Raw genomic sequence first — 21,654 nt, 5'->3', positions numbered from 1 at the left:
CGTATGTTTCTTTGCCATTTTACAAGGAAGGAGAGCACGCCTCCCTCCAATCTCACCAAAACCGAGCGGCAAAAAGCCACAGAAATGAAATCAGGTTGCTGATACTGACATATCACTGCCACCTGGTGGCAGCATACCTAAATTATTGGGCCGGGGGGCGGGGGAGGGGGGTTGTCCAAAGGGAAAAACTGCCAGCATCTTACACATGCCTAAGACACAAGCAAATATCGAAACACTGAGAACAAAGGTCACCATCCATCACCTGGCAAAAGGGCCACTCACTGCTGAGCATTTGCTGATTCCTTGATATCCTGATCTGAGTTTCCCGGATGCTTGCTTTCTTTTCTTTTTAAAAATTCAACTGATTCGATTTAACAACCATAAACAAACCAAACACCACCAAAATTGAGGGCAGATATCCAGGTCTTTATGAGAACTGCTAGAAGCCCAGGGATCCCAATTTCTGTACGTGCTCAATCAACTGTCTGAACCCCACATGCAATCCTTGACGTCTGAATTTGTACATTTCAAGCTTGTCACTCTTAAACCATCCTTCTGGCTGTCACTGTCTCCCGAAATTTGAAATTTGGCTTTCTATGCTCACCATCTTAGTCATCCCTTGTAGCTGCATAATATTCACACATCTCACAAGCACTGCCTTTTAGGTGTTCCCAGAGATTCCAGAAAATGGTTACCAGGGCAAGGAGGAAAGCAGAGCTCTGTGGAATCCACTAAAGACCACCTCTTCCTTGACACTGATCTCGGCCACCTTTTCAAAGAGGAGTTTCCCCAAGTAGGCGGGGATGTCTCCAAGTACTTCCTGCCCCACGCTGAGCTAAGAAAAAGCAAAGCAATCACTTACTGAGGACTCACAAGGAAAACACGCACGAAGGCCAGAAGAGGGAAGCCTCTAAGTGACCACTGGCCGTGGTGGTGAAGTGGTCTCTTCCTGCAGGACCACCACTGCACCGTGCCTCTATTCCTCCCTCCCTCTCGACCGCTCTGGCATTTACCTCCCAGGTGGCCCCTGGCAGGTCCTGATGTATGTCCTGCCTGTCCCAGGACACACCTGGCTGCAGAGAGCCAGACCTTAGGGACGATGTCCCTGCAGAAATCAAGCTCTCAGCGGCACCTGCAGACTCCGAGCAGACATGTGCCACTTGCCTGCTTAGCTGTCACCCGGGGCCTTCTGCCTGTGTCCAGAAACCCCCAGGAACGGCAAAGACCTGGGCCTGAACACTGCCCCAGGCCCTTACCAGCTACGGGAGTTGGGCTCCGGTCTGGCCTCGCCTTCCCTGTACAAAAAAACGGGAGCAGTGATAACAAGCCGCGTTAACGAGGCTGCCGCAAGGGTGAAAGAGGCGTGATGGGCCAGCCTCGTGTTCCAGGCACACAGTAGGTGCTCAGTAAACGCTAGTCCTCTCCCTTTGCGGCCCCCGACTTGGAGACTCGCGTCCAGCCTCTGAGATGGCCACACGGGCACAAGGGAGAGGCCCTGCAGCTGTCGGGGAAAGGAGGGGAGTGGCCCTCTTTGGGACCAGGAATGTAATTTTCCGGGGTTGTATTTCTGTCCTCCGCCCAGCTGTGACGAGAGCCCCTCCAGAGGCACGAGAAGAATTCTAAGTGTCCCTTTGGTCATCCCAACATGGCACATGGTCTCAAACCCTGTCCAGGGCCAGCTGCTCGCCCCCCGCCACGCTCCAGATTACAGTAAAGGTGACAGCTCAGGACAGGCACCGGTCATCCTAGCCAGACCCTGCTGGCTCTGCGAGCCCGCAGGCCTGTCACGCCTTGTTCTAAACTAAAAGGTCAGAAGGCAGGAGAGATGGGGCGGGGGTGGGGGCAGGGTGCGAGGGTCCTGAGCCACGGAGCAGAACGTGGGGGCTGGGAGGACCCTTCTCATAAATCTGGGCCCTGGGTCTGGAACATGACCAGTCGGGAGCTAATTCACCGTGTGCATTAGAAGGCCGGGGACCATCCTATGCAGAGCTAGAACTGGGAAATTAGGCCAAAGGAAGTGAAGCCTCTGGAAATACGGTTGGGCTTCTGAATCTCTGATAAATTTACCTCTGCTGGCGCCTTCGGAAGTTACTTTCAACCCATCACCTTGAGCCCCTCAAGTGCTGCCTGCCCGAGCCCCTCAGATGAGCCCCTGTTCTGAGACCAAGCGGTTCTTTGATCCTTTCGGAAGCAGGCACCACACGATAAGGCTCCTGGGCGAAGTCAAGGGCCAACCAGGCAGGAGCACAGTTTCACCATCGCACGGGGAAAAGGTATCAACCATCCAAGAGGGAGGTGGGGGGCTTCCACACAGTGGAGCAAAGCTCCTGCGCTGAGCCTCCTAGAAGGCAGGAGACCTCTGCCCTCACGTCTGTGGGTGGCAGACCAGCTCCTCCAACAAGCAAGAGAGTCAGGACTTACCTTCCACTGCAGAGAATGGAACCATTGATCTCGCAGGTAGCTGTTGGCAGCCTGCAACGAGAAGAACAGGACAGCAAGGTCAGGTCACTGGCTTGCAGCATTTCAGAGCATTATGCAGGCCAGCATGAGAGCCCCAGCCTGCTCTGTCCTGCAGGCTCTGCCCGTGACCCTGCAGAGCCTCCTGAGGCATGCACCAAGCTGAACCCCTCGTGTGTGAAACCAAACCAGAAGTGGTCACCTGGGGGACTTGTCTGAAATAGACATTGCTGCCACCGGGCGCTTATTCTGCTGGGTAGACACTGGTGGCTGGCAGAGCTTTAACTGTACACATATCTCGACTCATCCGGGATCAGAGAAGGGGCCAGGGCCAGGATGAGTGGGGAAGAGGCGTGTGGGGAGATGATGCTGATGATGGAGCTGCCTGGGTGCTTCCCAAGCCCTGCTCCAGGCACCGGGCCTCTGTTACCCACGTAATCTGTCATCAGCCCTCACGACGGCCCTACGAGGTGGGCAACACCGCGTCTATTTCACAAAGGGGAAAAACTGAGATCCCAAGCTCAACTGACCGCATTTAAGCCCAGAGCCTGGCTTCCAAGCCTGCGGGTTTAACCACTGCACCTCCTGCCAACTGCAGAAAGCCGCACCGTGCAGGGAGCCAGGCCTTCTTCGATCTACACCACACCAGTTCAGAGACTCCGGGCCGCTCAGCCTCACGCCGCTCTCGCCCCCGGTTCGAGCAGATCTGCTGATGGCAGAAGCAGTATTTACAGGCACTAAGCCCCACGCGTGGACTGGCTCATCCAGTCCTAGTAAGTCAGTGCCGGGAAGCGGGCACCGGCAGCATCGTTATCCCGGTGGTACAGATGAGGAAACTGAGGCTCGGGAGGTCAGCCTCTCCCACGGGCTCACAGGCAGGTAGGTGTGCGGCAGGGCCTGGACCGGCGGTCTGACTCGTGCTGAAACCGCAGCGCGACGGTATGTCGGGTTTGCTGCCGGCCACCCCCAAGGCCGAAACGCAGCGTCTGTTCCCTGCCTGACCCCGCAGCTCCCTGTTTCAAGTCGCCGTGACCCTGATGGGCAAGCGGCTCCGACAATGCCAGGGCCTCGCCCCAAGCGGGAACGCCCATCTTCTCCTCCTGAGCCACGCAGCTGTCCACGTGCACGTACGCACAGCGTGTGCAACTTGGGGTCACCCTCGTTCAAGGAGATCCAGGTCCTGCAGATCACCTCCCCTGACTCCCACCAAAGCATCGACGAAACATGAGCAGCTCGCCCAGGGCAGAGTTCGGGCAAATCTCTGGGCAGGAACAAACGAGCCAGTTCAGTGGCCTGTGAGGCCGGGAATCGGGCTCCCGTGGGCAAAGCTCGGAGACTCATTGCAAACCCTGAACAGATCCCCTCCAGCACCTGGAGGCAAGGTGAGTCTGTCTTTCTGCCCCGCGGGGGGAGCAGGCTGGGGGACGCCCTCCACGTGATGCAGGAATATCCGCAGCAGCTGAGTCTCCAGCAGACCCGGGTTCAAGCCTCCATTCTGCCACGGTCTAGCAGTGTGACCTGCAGCAGGTTCCCTGATGGTGCAGAGCCCGTGACACCTGACAGGCGCAGCAGAGGCCGAAGGGGAGTCCACCACGGGGACCAGAGGCCCCCCCCCACCTCTGGAGGGTCCACGCCGGGGTCACCTCCTGTCAGTGCTGACCTAGCTGTGGTCTCATGACGATTCTTGTCCCTCAGGGTGACAAAATGCATCCCACACTCAGGAGTAGCGGTGCAAAGATACCGAATGATGAGAGAATCCGTGTAAGATGCTTACTCAGCGCAGCGCCGGGCATGTGCAAACGCTACCAGGGATCCGGCAGCAGCACGGCCAGTGCTGCGCTGATAAACGCGTAACGACAGGCTCTCCCGGATAAAAAGCCCCCATCACAGTGTGTGTGGACCTCTGTGCATGATGGCACTTGGCTGATTCCACGCTACCAGGGGCCGCCCCTGGACCAGAGCTGAGAAGAGGTGACCCCGATCGGCTCTTGGGAACTGGTACAAGCCAGTATAAGCTGGCTGCAGCACGCTTCTGGTCCACAACCATTCCTCTGCTTTCTAACACACCGAGGTAGGCAGAGAGAGGGGAGGTGTGGTAGGTTGAATGAGGGGCCTCCGAAGACTGCCCATGTCCTAACCCCCTGGGAATGTGTCACTTGAGGTGCAAAGGGACTTGGCAGATGTCATTAAGTTAAGAACCCCGAGATGGGCAGATTATTCTGGATTCTCTGGGTGAGTCGAGGTCATCACTGGGGTCTATATAACAGACAGGCGGGAGGTCAGAGAGTCAGAGAGGGAAGCAGAGGTTGGAATGATGTGGCCAGGAGCCCGGGGCTGCAGGCGGCCTCTAGAAGCTGGAAATGGCAAGGAAACGGATTCTTCCCTAGAGTTTCAGAAGGAACGAGCCCTGCGCATGCCCTGCTTTTAGCCCAGTGGGACCCGTGTTGGATCCGGCCCTTCAGAATGGTCAGAAAACAAATTTGTGTTGTTCTTGTGGTCAATTTGTGGTAATTTGCCGTGGTAGCAGTGGGACATGAATACAGGAGGCATGGCCAGGTTGGTTTAGTGCCTGGATGGATCACTGCATTGGTTCTGAGGGTCCACGGGGGGCCCCGACAGTGCCCACCAGGTGCCACTGGCTGGACCGAGTGAAGACAAAAAGGAAGAGAGAGGAGAGAGCCGAGGATAGGGAAGTGGAGAAGGAGTGGGGGACGGAGACCCATGTTCCCCCTCTTCTGCGCCCAGTGGCCAACCCGCCATGCTGCCCTGCCAACACGAGTGACCCGTGTGTGACCATCACTGTATATACGCCAGGGCCTGGGGCGGGAGGTGCCCAAGAGAGACCTGCTGAAGGAATGAACAAATGAATGAACGAGAGGACTGTACACTCCCCGAGGGCAGGGCCTCATTTCCAAATCCCTCACTCTGACCAGCACGGCCAGTACCATGAGGGCTGGTTGCACAAGAACCGCTGAACGCAAACGATGCAAGGAACAGGAGGGCAATGGGAGCGAGTGGTGGACGGTGACTCCTTTCTCTGCCTCGGCAATCCAACCTGACACAGGCCGGTCTTCCCCACCGACAGGCCCAGCCCTTCCCATTCTGGGGCCTCTCCAGTGTGAGTCCCCGTTGAAGATCTTTTCTGGCCATGCCATGCGGCTTGTGGGATCTCAGTTCCCGGACCAGGGACTGAACCCAGGCTGCGGCAATGAAAGCCCAGAACCCTAACCTAGGCCTAGGCCAGCAGGGGACTAAAGATCGTCAACTGGGCCTCCTGGCCCCTCCCTTGGCCACGTGTGAGCAGGTGATCTGACTGGGCAATCAGAAGCTCCTGCCCAGGACTTCGGGTCTCGAGCAAGTGATGTCAAGATGGCGGGTTGGGGGTGGGGCGGCGGTGACAATTCATTATGAAGCAAGGGCTGTGTCTTCCTTTAAAGATGGTTACCGGGCTGGGACACGGTCCCCCACCGGCCTCAGTGCCAGTCTACTTTCTAAGCCTGCTCTCCAGGCTCCCGCCAGTCCTTCTAGTATATATTTCCCGTCCTGCTTGCGACAGCCTGAGTCCATCTCTGCTGCTGCGTCTCAGAGTCCTGATGGATCTCCACGGCCCTGCCGGATCCGTTTTCCCCTGCAGCTGTCTCTCCGGAAGGAGCCAGCCAGCTCCCAGAGACACAGCTTCTCCCAGTTACACTGTGAGCCCTCCTGGCGCTGCCAGGTCCCAGGGCTCACACACCAGATGCTTCTGGCCCTGCCCAGAGCTCGGTCAATGTGCCCAGCTCGCTGCTGAGCGGGGACAGCGCCAGAGATTTCCTCCCCTGCCCCGTGTCCGGTGCAGCCCTGTCCTGGCCTCACTCGGGTCTGTGTGCCCCGCCTTTCACAGCCGTCTCACTGTCTGGAGGGGAAGAGGGCGTCCTCAGGGACACCAGCCACCATCTCACCTGCCCTTTGTCACCTCCCCTCTCAGCCGAACCTTTCCGGCAGGACAATCTGAGTTTTCCAAGTCTTTGCTCATGTGGGAGAGCGCGTGCAAACTCCCATCTCACAGATGAGGAAATCGAGTCTCAGAGCAGGTGGAAGGCCCTGCAGCCCACGCAGCGGTCCGACCCAGCCCTGCCCTGACCGCACCATCGCCCCCATGCCCACCGTCCTTCGAGGGCACTCGCCCACTTTTCTCTGCTTCTGAAACCCCTTGCCCTCCCCGAGGCCCTGGCCAGGCCCACCCTCCCTCCCCTGCTTCCCAGCTCTTAGAGCCCTTATGCTCCCCACGCCGCCTGCGCATTATCTGTCCTGCCCACAGGATTAGGAAAGGAGGCAGGATCCGGTGGGAATAACTGCTGCCTCCGCAGCGAGCCCGGTGTTAAAAAGCCCGCCGAGTGAATTAATTTCAGGCGAGGCAAAGCACAAGAGGCCTGCCGGGGAAGGGTGACGCCACCCAGCTTCCCAAGCCCCCTTCCCTGGGAGGCGGAGACACCCAGCGTCTCGCGTCCACCCGCGGGCTCATCCCTTCCAACTCCACTGGGAGGGGAGGCGGCCACAGTCCCCTGTTCCGCTGCAGGCTCGCTGCACTTTGGAGGAAGACAGAGGCCTTGGCCGTGTTCGTCCACTGTAACAAATGGCTCTTTGATTCAGAGGCTCAAAGGGATTTCAAGGATCACCCAGGCCAGGGCTACCTGGTCTTTTGGGGGCTTATGGGAAGCTGAAACCCCTTGAGAGCCTGAAACAAGCTGTTGGACTCGCACCCAAGTGACGTACACACGTGTACAACTCACGATCGTGCTTGCAGTTTCAGAACACACCACGGACCAAAGGGTAAGGACCCGACTCTGACCCAACCTTTTCCTCTCCGGCCTTGTTTCTGACGAGGAAACCAAGACCCAGACTTGCTGTGGTCCCGTCCGCGTCCTCCCCCAACATCTCCAGCTCTCCTTCGGGCACGCGGTAGGCACGCACAGCCATGGGACCCGCGTCACTTCCGGTGGAAGCCTTGACGCGCCAGCGCACGCCTGAGCGGGTCCCTTCCCCCTGCCCTGCTGACCAGGAAGACGGCAGATGGAGCGTGCTCCCAGCAGACCCACGGTGGACATGCAGCCTGAGTGAGAAATAATCCTCTGCTGTTTGAAGCCACTTAGAATTCGGGGCTGCTTGTCACTGCAGCATAACCTAGCATAGCCTGGCTTGCTTTGTTTTAGTCTGGCTTTCACACGGTGTGTACGACCCACGAGGGATGCTCTCCCTTCACCCCCTCCCTCAATGCCTGCTGAACTGTTTACCTTTCGTGTCTCACCTGAAGTGTCAGTTCTCTGCAATGCCTGTCTGAGTGGTGCCTTCCCCCTCGCCGCCCTTGACCACGTCAGGTGATGACACCTCACTGAACAGATCACACTGCCCTGTAATCACTTGTCTCGTTGCTCTGCTTCCTTTCCAGCCTGTGGGCCCCGTGAGGCCGGGGACCATGTCTGACTTATTCAACACTGTGTCCATAAAACTCAGATAAACGTTCGTTAAATGAAAGTTTGGCTGACTTGTTGAACGAATGAATGAATGATTGGATGGATACACGGATAAATGGATAGGTGGATGGACAGGTGGGTGAACAGACTGATGGATAAATGGACGGGTAGGTGAATGGAGGGCTGGCTGGACGAAGCATCAGGATACCCATTCTGTTCGCTGAAGAACATTCCATGTGCAGTAAACTTCAGAAGGACTGTCCAGCCTTGATACCCTCTCTTCCCCATGTCATAGTTGACTAGGGCTCTAGAAATCATCATGGCAGTCTTTTCCTGAACACCTACTGTGCACCAGGCATAGTGTTTAAGGATTTTACATCGTCACAGCACCCAAGGAGACAGGCATTATGGGTCCGGTTTCCAGAAAAATTGCAGGACCAGAGAGGTTGTCCTGCTGTCCAAGGTTACAAAGGTAGAGAGAGCATGGTAGAGCTGGGCTGGGCCTCTGGTTGGTCTGAGCCCCACAGCCTGCTCTCTCTGCAGCTGGGCTCCCAGGAACTGGGCTGGGGAAGCTGAAAGCACCGTGCTGATGAACCGGAAGGCCCCAATCACCAGGAGGCCCCGCACCGCAAGCAAGAGGGGGGGCCAGAAGCTTCCTCCGGGAGAGGGGAGGCGACTTGCGGTGTGGCCACTGCATCCTCCCGGCTGCGTCCCCTCTCGATGGCGGAACCAGAGAGGAGGCGACATCCCAGAGAGGATGGCTCCTCCTGCTCCTCCCTTTGGCTTGTCTCGTTTCGAAGAACGATAGGGGCTGCTGAGGGGCGTCCGGAATCCCAGCACAGGCGTCTCTAGGTGCCTTCCAGGGGAATGGAGAGCGGACTGGGCTGTGCCCCGCCCGGGGGACAGAGTGAGTTCCTGCCGAGTCACCACACTGACGTGTGAAGGGCTGAGCCTGGATGGCCCGGCCCCACGGGACACCGGGCCCAGCCCCGAGCCCTGAGGGTCGCTCAGCGGAGCCGGGATGCAAGCCCGGGAAAGACCCCTGGAAGCAGGCAGGCCTGCTCGGGCAGGCGCCGGCCCCTCCTAGTGATAAATCTCTCGAATACTGAAAGGGCCTCGTTCCAGGCAAACTCTGCCTCATTTCCTCTCCGAAAGTTGCCAAGTTCTCTCTCATTGTTGTATTGTCTCGAGAGCTGAGAAAAACAGCCAAGGGTGCACGGTGGGTGGGTGAGCGGTCCCAGGTTCGCCGTCCCCGGCCTAACTTCTTAGGGAAAAAACAGCAAGTGCTTTTCAGGCCGGAAAGGTCTTTCTCTCTGGCTTCCAGTAAGAAGGGCACCCGCCCTGCCCCTGGCCCTGCTGCCGGCGGCGTTTGGGATCCACAGCGGCCTGGCCTCCTGAGGGGCTTTCGGGAATGTCAATGAGAAGAGCGGGTCTTGGAAGCCGTTCCAGAAGGCAGCAGAAGCTCTCGGGAGAGGGGTGGGGGCGGGCGGGTCCCGTTGCTCTTGTCCCTCCCCAAAGCTGGTCTTTCAAACAGTGGCCTCTGTCCGCTTCTCATCGGTGGGTGGAAAGCCATCTGGGAGGCAGAGTTCCCCGGAAGATGATCTGCCGCCACCCTGTTCTCTAATCCCCGCTCCCCGACCCCGCAGGATGCTTTCACGGCCTTGTTTAGGTACTCGGTGGAGTTACTCCTCACAACGAAATGCCAGCCGAAAGGGCATAAAGGGCAGAAAGAAGATAACTAGGTCCTTTCTGCACCCGGGGATCCTCATAACATGGCATGAGGGAGCTCACGCTGAAATACCACAAAGCATCCAGAGACACACCGATTGGACGCAGGCTGGAAGAAGGCTGGCGCCTTTGCCTGGTGACTCGACCTGCAGGCATGTTGCTCGGTGTCTCTGAGCAGAGTCGGGGAGGCATGTCCGCCTGAGAGCGGTTCTTAACCTTCCTTGAACTCAGATGGGTCACTTCCCAGGGGTCTGAGTTGGGTACGGACTCAAAGGGGGCGGGGAGAGGGGAGGGAGGAAGGGAGAGAGGAGGAGAGCGCTAAGTCCAGACTCACAGGCCTGGAGAACGACACCAGAGGAAAAGCAACTGCAAGAGAATCAGAGAGCGAGGTATATCAAGAGATAGAGACGCGGAGGGGAGGGGAGGGATGGAGAAAGAAGTGTCAAAGAGAGACAGAGGGAAAGAGACATACACGGATGCGGAGAACCTGAACGAGACGGAGAGACGGGGCACGCTAGGGCAAGGACCCCTGTGACCCCCAGACATCACCCCTACGTAGAGAACGGCTGTGCCACACGCAGCAGGATGGAACCCTCCTCTGGGGCGTAGGAGTGCGGGAATCCCGTGCGCGCCCCCTGCATGCTGAGGCTATTTCCCATGGCGGGAGCAGGGCACGGAGCACGGGGTCAGAATGAAAGGCTCTGGGGTCATAGCCTCTGGGTGATGATGGAAACGTTCTCCAGCTGCCCAACAGCAGCCGCGGGCCACACGTGGGCCCTGAGCGCTGGGAACACGGCGAGGGGGCTGAGAAACTGCCTTCTTGATTTATTAACTTACGCGTAAGCGCTAACAGCCCCGTGTGGCCAGGGGCTGATGTAGGGCCGGCGCGGTTCACGGCATCTCCACCCTCTGCTGACCAGGTGCGCCCAGAGGAGGTGTGGCCTTGCCCCCCCCCCGCCCCCGCAGCGCACCTGGCTGCTTCTCGGTCCTCCCCCTCCCGCCCCCCCGGCCGAGCAGGGAAGGCTGCTCTGTCACGCCACTGCTTTGGCTCCTGTCACGGGACCTGGGACCAAGCCAAAGCAGAGGACCCCGCCGACTGTCCCAAGAGCGTGGGAGGGACGCCCTGCCTGTCACCTCCGGGCCCCACCCTGGGCCCCACGGGACCCCTACCCCGGGCCGCCCCATAACCATATGGACCTCCCAGCCGGGAGCCCATCTCCAGGACGACTCGAACCCGCTTACGTAACAAGACGGCCAGACGCCACCCATGAATCACAGGAGGGAGAGGAGGAGGGTGACGACAAGGAGGAAGGAAGGTAGAAGCGATGGAAATGACGGCCCCGGCGAGGCGGCAGGGCTGCACCCACCTGGGCCTCCCCGGGGGACGGGCGGGCGGAGGCTGCTGCCTGCGCTCCCCGCCCTGGCTCTGAGTCCTGCCCTGGCTCCCGCAGGCCTCCTCCTCCTCCTCCTGTTCCGGCCTCCGGTGCCATCCACTGGAGCAGGGGGCAGCGAGACGGGGGTGCGGAGCAGCCGCAGGCCAGCCCGCCCGCCGTCAGCGCGTCACGGGGAGCTCTGACGTGAGGCCACCGTGGGACACAGCCCCAGCCGGGCGAGTCGTCACGGCCGGCCCCTGGCCACCGCCGGGATTAAAGGGACATTCTGGCGCTGCCCCCTGTCCCCGGGGCAAGTGATGCTCAGGTCCTCCTTGGGGGTAGGCTGCCCCTCCAGCCACCAAAGCAATGAGGCCACCCAGCTGCCTCTACCAGGGGAGCGACCATCACACCCAGGGAGCTGGGGGCTCGGGGCCCTCCCTCCTCCGGCTGGGCGCTCTCAAGGTTTCCCTCCGTCCTGCCTGCCCGTGGCGCTCGCGGACCCAGCACCGCCTGCCCTGCGAACACACTGATCCCTCCACTGTGCCACCGCCTCTTAGGAGCTGTCGGTGAGCCCCTACTGCCCCCAGAATAACACTGCGGCTTCTCCACTCAGCTAACAAGACCTGTACGATCTGGCCGCGACCCAACAACTCTGGACGCACGGGCAAGGCCCTGCATCTGCCTCCCTGTCTTCTCCACGGCAGCGAATGCCCCCTCCGCCACATTCATGCTTTATACCCCCTCTTCCCTCTGCCTGGAGTGTGTGCCCCCCACCTGGCACACTCCTACTCATCCCTCTACACCCAGCTCTAATGCCACCACCCCGGGGGGAGCCTTCTTTGGTACCCCTAGGCCCAGTGAGTGAGTCACTCCCTGCCCTGTGCTCCCAGTCCTCGGGGACAGGCCTCTATTTCAGCTGCTACCTCTGCAGTCATTTGTTTATGGCTCTGTCTCCCCGGGGGGGCCCAGGAGCTCTTCGAGGACAGGGCCGAGGGGCTGACTCACCTCCCCACCCCCAGCCCTAGCACATGGGACGGCAGGCTCAGTGCTCCGTGATTCAAACTGTAGACAGTGAGAGATTTAAGAAGAAAACAGACAGGCAGGTGTGGCTCTGGTGTCTTCCAAGAGACATCAGTGAATGACGGGGTTTTCCTAAAGGATGTCTAGCTGTTACACGCAGCTTCTGGGGCTCGGCACTCCTCAGAGGCCAAACTGTGTGCCTCTTGGCTCCAAGGTTGTTAAACAGTCCAGTGGCCACTTTTCAAACAAGTTTTAGGGGGCATCTCTTTGGGCTCAAAGCAGGTCTCCCCGGACCGACAGAGTTAGAAAACGTTCCTAGAAGAGAGCGCAAGGCAGACCGTCCTCCCAATGATAAGAGAGTACATTCTCTCAGGACAAGGAGTCTCTGACTTGGGGTCCCTGTTGGAAACTGGGGTGGCACTCCCTGAAATGATACAGAACATGTCACATGTATGTACTGCAGCAGCCGTGCTATTATTTCTGCTGCAATTCCTTTCTTGGTGGACCCACCTCTCCCCTCCCAGGAGGTCCTGGTAGGGCTATCAGAGTACACAGCTGCCAGTGTAAAGGTGGGCGTGTAACCCAGGGCAGGGCATCCCCTGGGGTGAATCGGACGATAGCACAGCCAATCAGAATCTTCCATGAGATTTTATAGAAAGATGCTGAAGGGAAAAATGCGTTCTCACATTTTTTTAAGAATCACAAGCTCCAAGAATGTAGTTTGAGGCTGCCAGAAGTCCATCTTTGCCATCACATGGAGAGCCTCTGCCTGATAATGGACCAGCACACAGAAGCAAAGCCAGGAGATAGAGAGAGGCTGAATATTAATGATAGCATTTGACTCCTGGGTCCAGCTATGCCTGAAGTCCTCTCTTCAACTTCCAGTTACTTTAATACAGTTACAGCATCAAGTTCTCTTTTTGCTTCAGGTCATTTGAATAATGTTTGCATCATATCCAACCAACAGTCTTGATCAGTACACACAAAGTGCACCCTTTTCCAAGGAGATGGCTCATATTTCCATCAGAGTCTCAAAAGGCTGAGATCAATGAGGAGTAAGAAACCTCCTCACTCGAAGTACAGCAAAAGGTAGCATCTGTTGCTTACTTGCTTTCTACAGCCTTTTAAAGCCTGTGTCTGTGTGCCTCAGTTTCCTCATCTGTAAAATGGAGATCAGAAAACCTCAGTTTCCTCACCTGTAACGTGAAGATCAGAAAACCTATTGTTTTGGCTTTGTTCAGAGCATGTATAAAAACACAACATGGAAAGCTCCTAGATGGTGGCAGGTATGCACGCACTCCTTCGTCTCCCACAGTGAGCCCCAATTCACACCTTTCTTGTACTTGGAGGAAAAAACATCCTAAGTTAAACAACCTTTCCTCTGAATAGTTGGCTATTATCCCTCCCTCCGAGGGATAAGAGGAGGGCAAGTGAGTGGGGATGGAACAGAAACTTCTTGTGCATGTTTATTTATCCTACCTGCAGTAGGACAGTTCCCCCAGGAATCGTAAGCTGTAAACAGTACTTCGGGGCATTCTCCCAGGACAGCAGCTGAACATCTTCAATGGCGCTGTAGGAGACTGAGTTTTCCATGTACCCAGTTGGCTGCAACAAAAAAAGAAAAAGCGAAGACATACATTGGTTACAAGATCAGGCACAATATCTGCACTGGAAAACATCCTCACTCTAGCAACAAGCAAACTGAGCTGGCACAGACCCTTGGCAACGCTGGGGACCAAAGGACTCCATCTTTCCCAGCTGGCAGCATCCAGCTGGAGGGGAGGGGCCATGGTGGACACCCGCCCACGCGTTGGGACGTGCAGAGTCGGGACCAGACTGGGGGCACTTTGAGGGCAAGGCCTGTGCATTGCTCCTCTGGGCTTCTGCGGGGCCCAGCACAGCCGGAGCCTGGACCCCTCCATCCCTCCCCATGTCCAAGCCACCACCCTCTCCTGCCCAACCCACCCCCACTGGACTCCCTGCCTCAACTGCCCCTACAGACATGCGTTCTCCACTCAGCACTCGGGGCCATATTCCAAGTTCGCAGACTCGACCCCTCTGCTTCCCTGCTTAGCATCCTTCAGTGGCTCCCAGTGGCCCAACCACATAGGCCACACTCCCACCCACCACCGACGGGCCCCGCAGGGATGGTCTCGCATCCTCCTCCAGCCCCACCTCCTTCTTCTCTCTCCCTTTCTGAGCACCCACACACAGACACAGGCCTGCTGACAGCACGGCAAACTCGGCCTGCTTCTTGCGTCCAGAAGGCTGTGGTCTCCCCGACCCACCCCTGGCATCTCCTCTTCTACTCTCCAGACCCAATAACCCACCTGGTTGCATCCCTCCCTGTGCCCTATGTGCTTACCACGCCCGTCTGTTTGTTTTTTTAAGATTTTTTTTTTTTTTGATGTGGACCATTTTTAAAGTCTTTATTGAATTTGTTACAATATTGCTTCGGTTTTATGTTTTGGTTTTTTGGCCGCGAGGTGAGGCAAGTGGGGTCTTAGCTCCCCGATCAGGGATCGAACCCGAGCCCCCTGCGGTGGAAGCACGGAGCCTTAACCACTGGACCGCCAGGGAAGTCTCGACCATGCCCGTTTTAATTACTGTGGACCTATGTGTTATCTGTTTGCTGTCTGCCTCCTTAGCCAGGCTGCAGCTCCGCGAGGTCAGGCCAGTGTCTGTCTTGGTCCCTGCTCTCTCTCCCCAGTGCCTGGCACGTGGCAAGGGCTCCATCATTTGTGCTGAAAGGGAGAATGATAAGGGCTATCATCGGTCAATGCTGGGGTAAGGGTGGGGCAAGAGAAATTCACAGCCACTCACGGCTGAGTGAGTTCCGCTGTCACGGGGAGAAGGCGCTAGGCGCCAAGGGGACGCGCTGGCCACCGGGAACCAGCAGTGTCCTTGTCACTCTGGTCCCAGGAAGCCGCACTTCAGCAGGATCAGAGGTGAGTGCAACACAGCTGAGAAGAATAACAGCTAACATCTCCTACGCCCTGACAAAGGCTGAGCACTCGGCAAGCACGTGGCAAGTGCCATCTCCTTCAACCCTCACAAGGGTCCCAAGAGCCATCCCCACTGCACAGATGAGGAAGCTGACACTCAGCAGGTCATGTGACTTGCCCAAAGACCCCCCCAGCTGGGAAGGGGCGTGGCCAAGCTTGAACTCAGCTGCTGGCTCAGGGATCTCTGCCCGGACCCGCTAAGCTGTGACACGAGCAATTTAAAATCTGTGGCCCAACAAGTGACTTTTACCCTGAGGACTGAGGGCCTCCACGAGGTTTTTTATTTTCACTTTCTGTCTGCCAAAGCTGAGGTACGGTGGTACAGGCGGTGGAGGAGAAAAGGTTGAGGGCTTAAGCTGCCTCAAATCTCCTTGATACGATCAGTGACCATGCTCAGGAAGTAAGAGTAAACTGACCAATCGATTTGTTCATTCATTCAGTCACTCGTTCATTCATCTGACAGATATTCAGATATTTACTGAGCACCGGTTACGTTCCGGGCCCCATGCCGGCTGCTGGGGAGGCAGCAGCGAACAAGACAGAAGTGCAGCAGGGCTAAGAGCCGACAAACAAACAAAATATCCAAATAAGTAAACTACTGGAGAGTGGCCAAGTGCTGCACCAAAAATCAAGATAGGGTGTGGTGACAGGCGGCAGAGAGCTGGAGCGCCGTGGAAAGACCGAGGGGACGTGGGTCGCAGGCCCATGGCCTGTGCAGAGGCCCAGGGGTGGGAACAAGCTGGGAGTGCTCAGGGAGGAGCAAAGGCCAAAGGGAGGGAGGGCGGGTAAGAACGGTCTTGAAGCGATGGGCAGGCCATCCCTGGAGGGACTGGAGGGCCCAGTGGGATCCCGGGGATTGTTGCCCATGGGGTGGGCGTAGCATCACTGGGGCTGCGGCACGGAGACAGTTGGCGGAAGCAGGGAACAGCCTAGAGGCTCCTGCATGGGTCCAGATGAGCCAGGAGGCTGCTGACACCCAGGCAGGGCGGGCATGAGGCAGCCAAGTCCATCTGGCCCTTCTCACCAGTGCATGGGCCACCCCTCGGCAGCAACCCAGGCGGCCTCTGTGTCCAACCAAGATGGCTGATCAGGTTATCCCGAAGGCAGACACGCGGGCTCCCCTGGCCCTTCTGCGCCGGCACGCTCTCAATACTCTGCAGTAAATGACGCGGCCGCAACAGCACGTCTTGTCCTGAGAATACCAGCGACACCAGGGGCCTGGCGGATGGGTGACTACGCTTGCGTTTCTTGCTGTCTCCCCTGCTGGTGTCTCAGCAGCACGAGCGCGAGAATTTTTACCTGCTCTGTTCCTTGTGCCTAATCCGCGCCTGACATTTAGGAGGTGATTGGTTCTTTCCTTAACAAATGAAGGAATGTTTTTCTAAATAAAAAAACATCCATCCGTGTTATTGCTTACAATCACACGCATAACATACTTGGGAAGAGGCTTTGGTTACTACTTTCAAATATTAAATTAAAAATAAATGAATAAATTTTAAAAACCCTCCTTTGGGAAGCAATGGCACCTGGGTGCCCGGATGTGCTCAAGAGCTTTCCTTGGTGGTCCACGGCCATCTCTCTCCCTTTTCTAGGTCTGGCTGGGTCCCAAACCCCAGGCCACTGACCCCTCGATGCACAGAGGAGCCAGAGAACATGTACTAGGACGCGGCCACTAGGGCATCTAGAGAATCTCTGGATCACACCAAACGACAGAGATACCCATTCCCCAAATCCCACAACGGTACACAGCGTGACCACGATGGGGTGGATTTCATTATCCAGACTGAGCAAATGGCCAGCCTCGTTCCTTTAGAATTGCACCTTGGGCACGTGAGCAGAAAGCCTGGAGGCTTCTATTTCCCACCACAGCCTCCTGGAGACGAAGACACGGCAAGGCCCCTGTGCCGCCCCGTGCCCACCGAGCCCGTGGGAACACCTTCCAGATGACCACAGCATGATGGAGAGCCAGCTAACCACCTGTGCCTGCCTTTCTCACGACCCCGCTGTAGCTGTCTCGAGGTGGCCTTGACTGCAAGTTTCAGCACGGGCATTTTGGGGAAACGGGTATAAATAAATACATGCTGTTTCTTAAAAGCTGATGCATTGCTGTTTGAAGCAGTACCGGCTAAAAGCAAAATCTGCAGAATCAATGAGACCTGTTCTGGAGCCACTTACGGTGTGTCTTTACATAAGTTATTGCACCTCTCTGAGCCCACTTCCTCCAATGGTAAAATGAGAATTTAAGAGAGTATTAGGAGCCTTAAAGGGAATCCAGTTTGTTAAGGGCTTAGCACAGCATCTGGAACATACTGAAAAACTCAGTAAAATGAACTATTGTGAGAAACACTAACCTTTCTGTCTCTGGGATCTTCCTCCTCTAAAGCCATTAATTCTAGTCTAACCATGAGAAAAACATCAGACAAACCCCAGTTGAGGGATCGTACTCAAAATACCTGACCAGTACTCATCAAAAAACAAGGAAAGTCGGAGCATGCGTCCCCGCCAAGTCTACGGAGACATGATGACTAAGTGTACTGTGAGCCCACGTGAGATCCTGGGACAGAAAAAGGACATTAGGGAAAAACGAAGGAGATCAAATACAGTGTAGACTTCAATAAGAGCATATCAATATGGGTTCATTCGCTGTGACAAATGTCTCATGCTATTGTAAGATAGTAACAATTGGGGAAAGGGAATGTGGAGTATATGGGGACTCTCTGTACTGTCTCTGCAACTTTTCTTTGCATCTCAAACTCCTCTGACATAAAATGCTTATTAAGAAAAATTAACTGCTGCTGCTACCACTATTGTTGATCCTATTATCATCATCATGGACAGAACCTGGAAGGGGTGCCCCTGAGGCTTGCAAGGGTAACGGGGCAGATCGGGATTGGAAGCCCCCCCCCTCCCCCACACCCTCCGACGCTGCTCTTTGGATGCAGGTGTGAGCTAATGCTGACCAAGGACCTCCTTCATCCTGGGTACCTTCACACTGTTAGGATGATTTTACAGATAACTGATAATTCCCTGGGAATCTGAACATGATGATCAGAGTTACATCGGAGGAGATTCCTGCACGGGTTAAAGGCTGAGTTAGATAAAAAGGAAAAATTAAATTCTCTACTTGAGGGGAAGCAAGGAAATCCAGCTCTAAGAGGTGCATTTAAGAGAACATTAAGCAGATTAGAAGTTATTTCCACATGTAAAAGCAGTGCAAGACGTACTATATGATTCCGTTTGTATGACACCCTGGAATTAGCAAGAACTACAGGGGCTGAAATCAGACCAGCGGTTGCCAGCAGATGGGGGAGGGGACCGGTTACCGAGGGGCGTGGAGGAGGGGCGTGGAGGAACTTTCTGGGGTGATAGAAATATTCTGTCCCGAATGTGGTGGTGGTTACTTGACTGTACACATTTGTCAAAATCCACAGATCTGCACACTAAAAGGGTGAATTTTACTGAATGTAAATTACAACTCAAACCTAAGAAAGGCAAAGCATGAATGTTCAAGATGATTTGGAAGTCGATAAATAGAATGAAATCTTTCAGATAAAATCATTATCAAGGCCTCTCATGAGCGCTTTGGTATACCGCTTTCCTGATTATTTTTTATACGTAATTTTTTTTACAGGTACATATAATTCTGTAACTCGCCTTTTTTCACATTGAACAGCATACGCCCGTTCCATATTCTGAACCCAGTCTGAACACGTCCATCCCATCTTCGGAACAACCATTTTAGTGCCTATTAAATATTCAACCCCCGTTTGTCTCATCACCGCTCCCACCCCCTCCCCTAGACAGTGTGGTGGTTTCACTTTATGCTACTATAAACAACTCCACAATGAACATCCTTGTGAAACATGTTTTTCTACCCCATGTTTAGGATTATTTCCTTAGGCCAGATTCCCAGAAATGGAATTACTGGGACAAAGGGTAAGAGCATATTTTATGTTGTTGCCAAATTGCTCTCATTAAAGAGAAATTAAAGAGAACTGGGGAGTCCTGGCTAAGCCTGGGGGGCTTTACCCTGGGCCACCAGCTTGGCTGGGTCCTGCTGGATGCTGCTCTGACCCGTGTGAGTTCAGAACAACTGCCTGCTGGATGAGGGCCTGCAATGTAACTGCACGGCATGGGTGCTGGTGTCTCAGAAGTTTGCAAGCAGGGTCTTTTTGCAAGGGGGAGTCCTTCTGCTGGGGGGGTCCTTCTGCAGGAGGGGGGTCCTTCTGCAAGCCGGGTCCTGGCTCTTGCTTTCCCATGGGAGTCGGGGAACAGGTCGGGGATGCCTTTGCCCTTTTGCTCTCAGGGACTGACAAGGGGCCAGGGTGAGCCCTGGTGTTGCCAGACGGGGAAAAGAACACTGCCTCCCTGCTTCTGTTTCTGAGAGGAGCTTTTTCTTTGTCCACACAACACCTGGATCTGGGCTAGAGACAGCAGGGCTTGAAGGGAACTCATCAGGGTCCCCAGTGACCCCCGAAGGCCTTCAGGGTTGATGTTCCAAACTCTGTACCTTCTCCACTTTCCCATGTGGCAGAGTTGGCAGGGAGTGGGGTGACCAAAGTCCCCCTGAAAACAGCCCCTGACCTCAGCCCCTAATGCTGGCACAATGCCACCAGCCTTCGCCGCCACCTGCCTTCCTGGGGAGCCAGCTCCCTCCCGTCCAGACCTGCCTGCTGGTTTCCATGGGGACTCCTCTAAAAGCAAGTATGAATCATGAGTCTGAAGGCCCCCAAGATGAGGCTCTGGGCTGATTCAAGACACAAGTCAGGAAAGCTCCCCGCACCGTTCCTGGGGAGGGGGGGTAGGGGGAGGAGGGGGGGTAGGGGAAGAGGGGGAGGGGAAGAGGGGGAGGAGGGGGAGGAGAAAGAGGGAGAGGAGAGGGAGGAGGAGGGAGGGGAGGGGGAGCAAGGGGAGGAGGGGGAGGAAGGGGAGGAGGGGGAAAAGGGGGAGGGGGAGGAGGGGGAAGAGGGGGAGGGGGAGGAGGAGGAGGAGGGAGAGGGGGAGGGGAACTCTTGCCCGGGCTGCGGGCCAGGCTGGGAACAGCAGGCTGTCATGGTGGGTTGCCGCCCAGGCAGGCGGGCCACGCTGGGGACTGGGGACGCTCTCTTCTCTCCATGTGTGGACGTCGCCTGAGTCATGCAGGGGACCCACACCGCACAGCCTGACTCTATATGGCACCACCCTTCCGCCTCGAGGAAGGATTTGCCCCCAGCCCCACACGCAAACCCCTGCCTCAAAGGAGAGAGATCAAATCAGAGGGCAGGGGAGCTCCCTCCGGCCCCACCTTGGATGGCCAACAACAACAACGGCAGTAATAATAATGGTGAGGCCACGACCTCGGTGGTAGTACCACGGAGACTCTTGGATCAGGGGAGTGGGCTTCAGTCCTCATCTCCTCCTTCTGCTTTTTAAAAAACTGTGGTAAAATTCATATGACATAAAATTAAACACTAACCATTTTAAAATGTACAATTCAGCGGCATTTAGTGCATTCACAATGCTGTACAACCTCCAGCGCAGTTTGGCGCTAAGACACTTTCATCACCCCAAAGGAAAGCCCACTTCCATTAAGCAGTCACTCTGTTTCCCCCACCCTCAGTCCATGGTGACCACTGGTCTGCTGTCTGTCTCTGTGGATTTGCCTGTTCTGGCCATTTCACATCAATGGAATCATACAGTACGTGTTGCTTTCTACTTGGCTCCTTTCACCTAAATGTTTTTGAGGTTCACCCACATTGTAGCATGTATCAGCGTGCTGTTCCTTTTTAATGGCTGAATAATATTCCATTGAACTGAGAGGCCACGTTTGGTTTACCCACTCGTCAGCTGATGGGCCTTTGGGTTGTTTCCGTCTTGGTTTTGGTGAACAGCCTGTTGGATATTTTCTTCAGTGACACGGGAGGACACACGCTCTGCAAACACCGCCCACACGACTCCCCCCTGCCGACACACGCACACGTAGAAAGGCACGGGTATCCCTGGGTAACACTTATCAAGCCGTTACCATGTGGCCAGCACCATGCTGAGGGCTTTATATGCTATATTATCTCATTTAACTGTACAACAACACTGGGGTCAGGGGGCTGTATTTATCTCTATCCACACGCTACAGAAGAAGAAACGGAAGCACAAATCGGTGATGACATGCCACCAGTCCCTGCTTTTAACAAACAGACCACGGATTCAGTCTCACATCCCCCCAGATGGCGACCTCCATCTCTATACTCTGCCCAACTCCTCCAGCCAGATCCAGGCTCCAGTGTGTGTACCTGAACGCACGGCGTGCAGGAAGGACCCAGCCCAGCGCGGGACTCAGGAGCTCCCTTCCTGCTGCCACCCACCCAGCCCCTACGGCCGCCCGCCGTCGGCTCAACCCGGCCTTGAGGGCAGACACACACACACACACACACACTCTCATTTGGGAAAGGCATGTCAAAATATTTTGATGTTCTTTTTAATCCCACAGAGAGAAAGTTGTATAGCAAAAGCAAAGCGGCAGGTTAACAATTTGCTGCCAGGCCGGCCAGTTTGGACCCCAGTTCCGGAGCAAAGCTCCTCGAATGCCTTTCACACTCCCTCTCCCCTTGTTTCCATAAACCAAAGATACTGAGCATAACTTAA

At 55.9% G+C, this 21,654-nt stretch overlaps 1 protein-coding gene across 1 annotated transcript in view; it reads right to left on the bottom strand.

Annotated features, from left to right (window-relative positions):
* CMIP (c-Maf inducing protein) overlaps window positions 1–21,654 on the bottom strand; it is a 240,068-nt gene that overhangs the window by 77,383 nt on the left and 141,031 nt on the right. The window contains exons 2-3 of the mRNA XM_059046047.2: window positions 13,508–13,633; window positions 2,422–2,472 (exon numbers count right to left, since the gene is read on the bottom strand). Coding sequence (XP_058902030.1) covers window positions 2,422–2,472; window positions 13,508–13,633 — 177 coding nt within the window. The remainder of the gene's footprint in view (window positions 1–2,421; window positions 2,473–13,507; window positions 13,634–21,654) is intronic.

The sequence above is a fragment of the Kogia breviceps genome, chromosome 18 (assembly GCF_026419965.1).
Source record: "Kogia breviceps isolate mKogBre1 chromosome 18, mKogBre1 haplotype 1, whole genome shotgun sequence".
Lineage (NCBI taxonomy): Eukaryota > Metazoa > Chordata > Mammalia > Artiodactyla > Physeteridae > Kogia > Kogia breviceps.
This window is presented reverse-complemented; position numbering and strand designations above follow the sequence as displayed.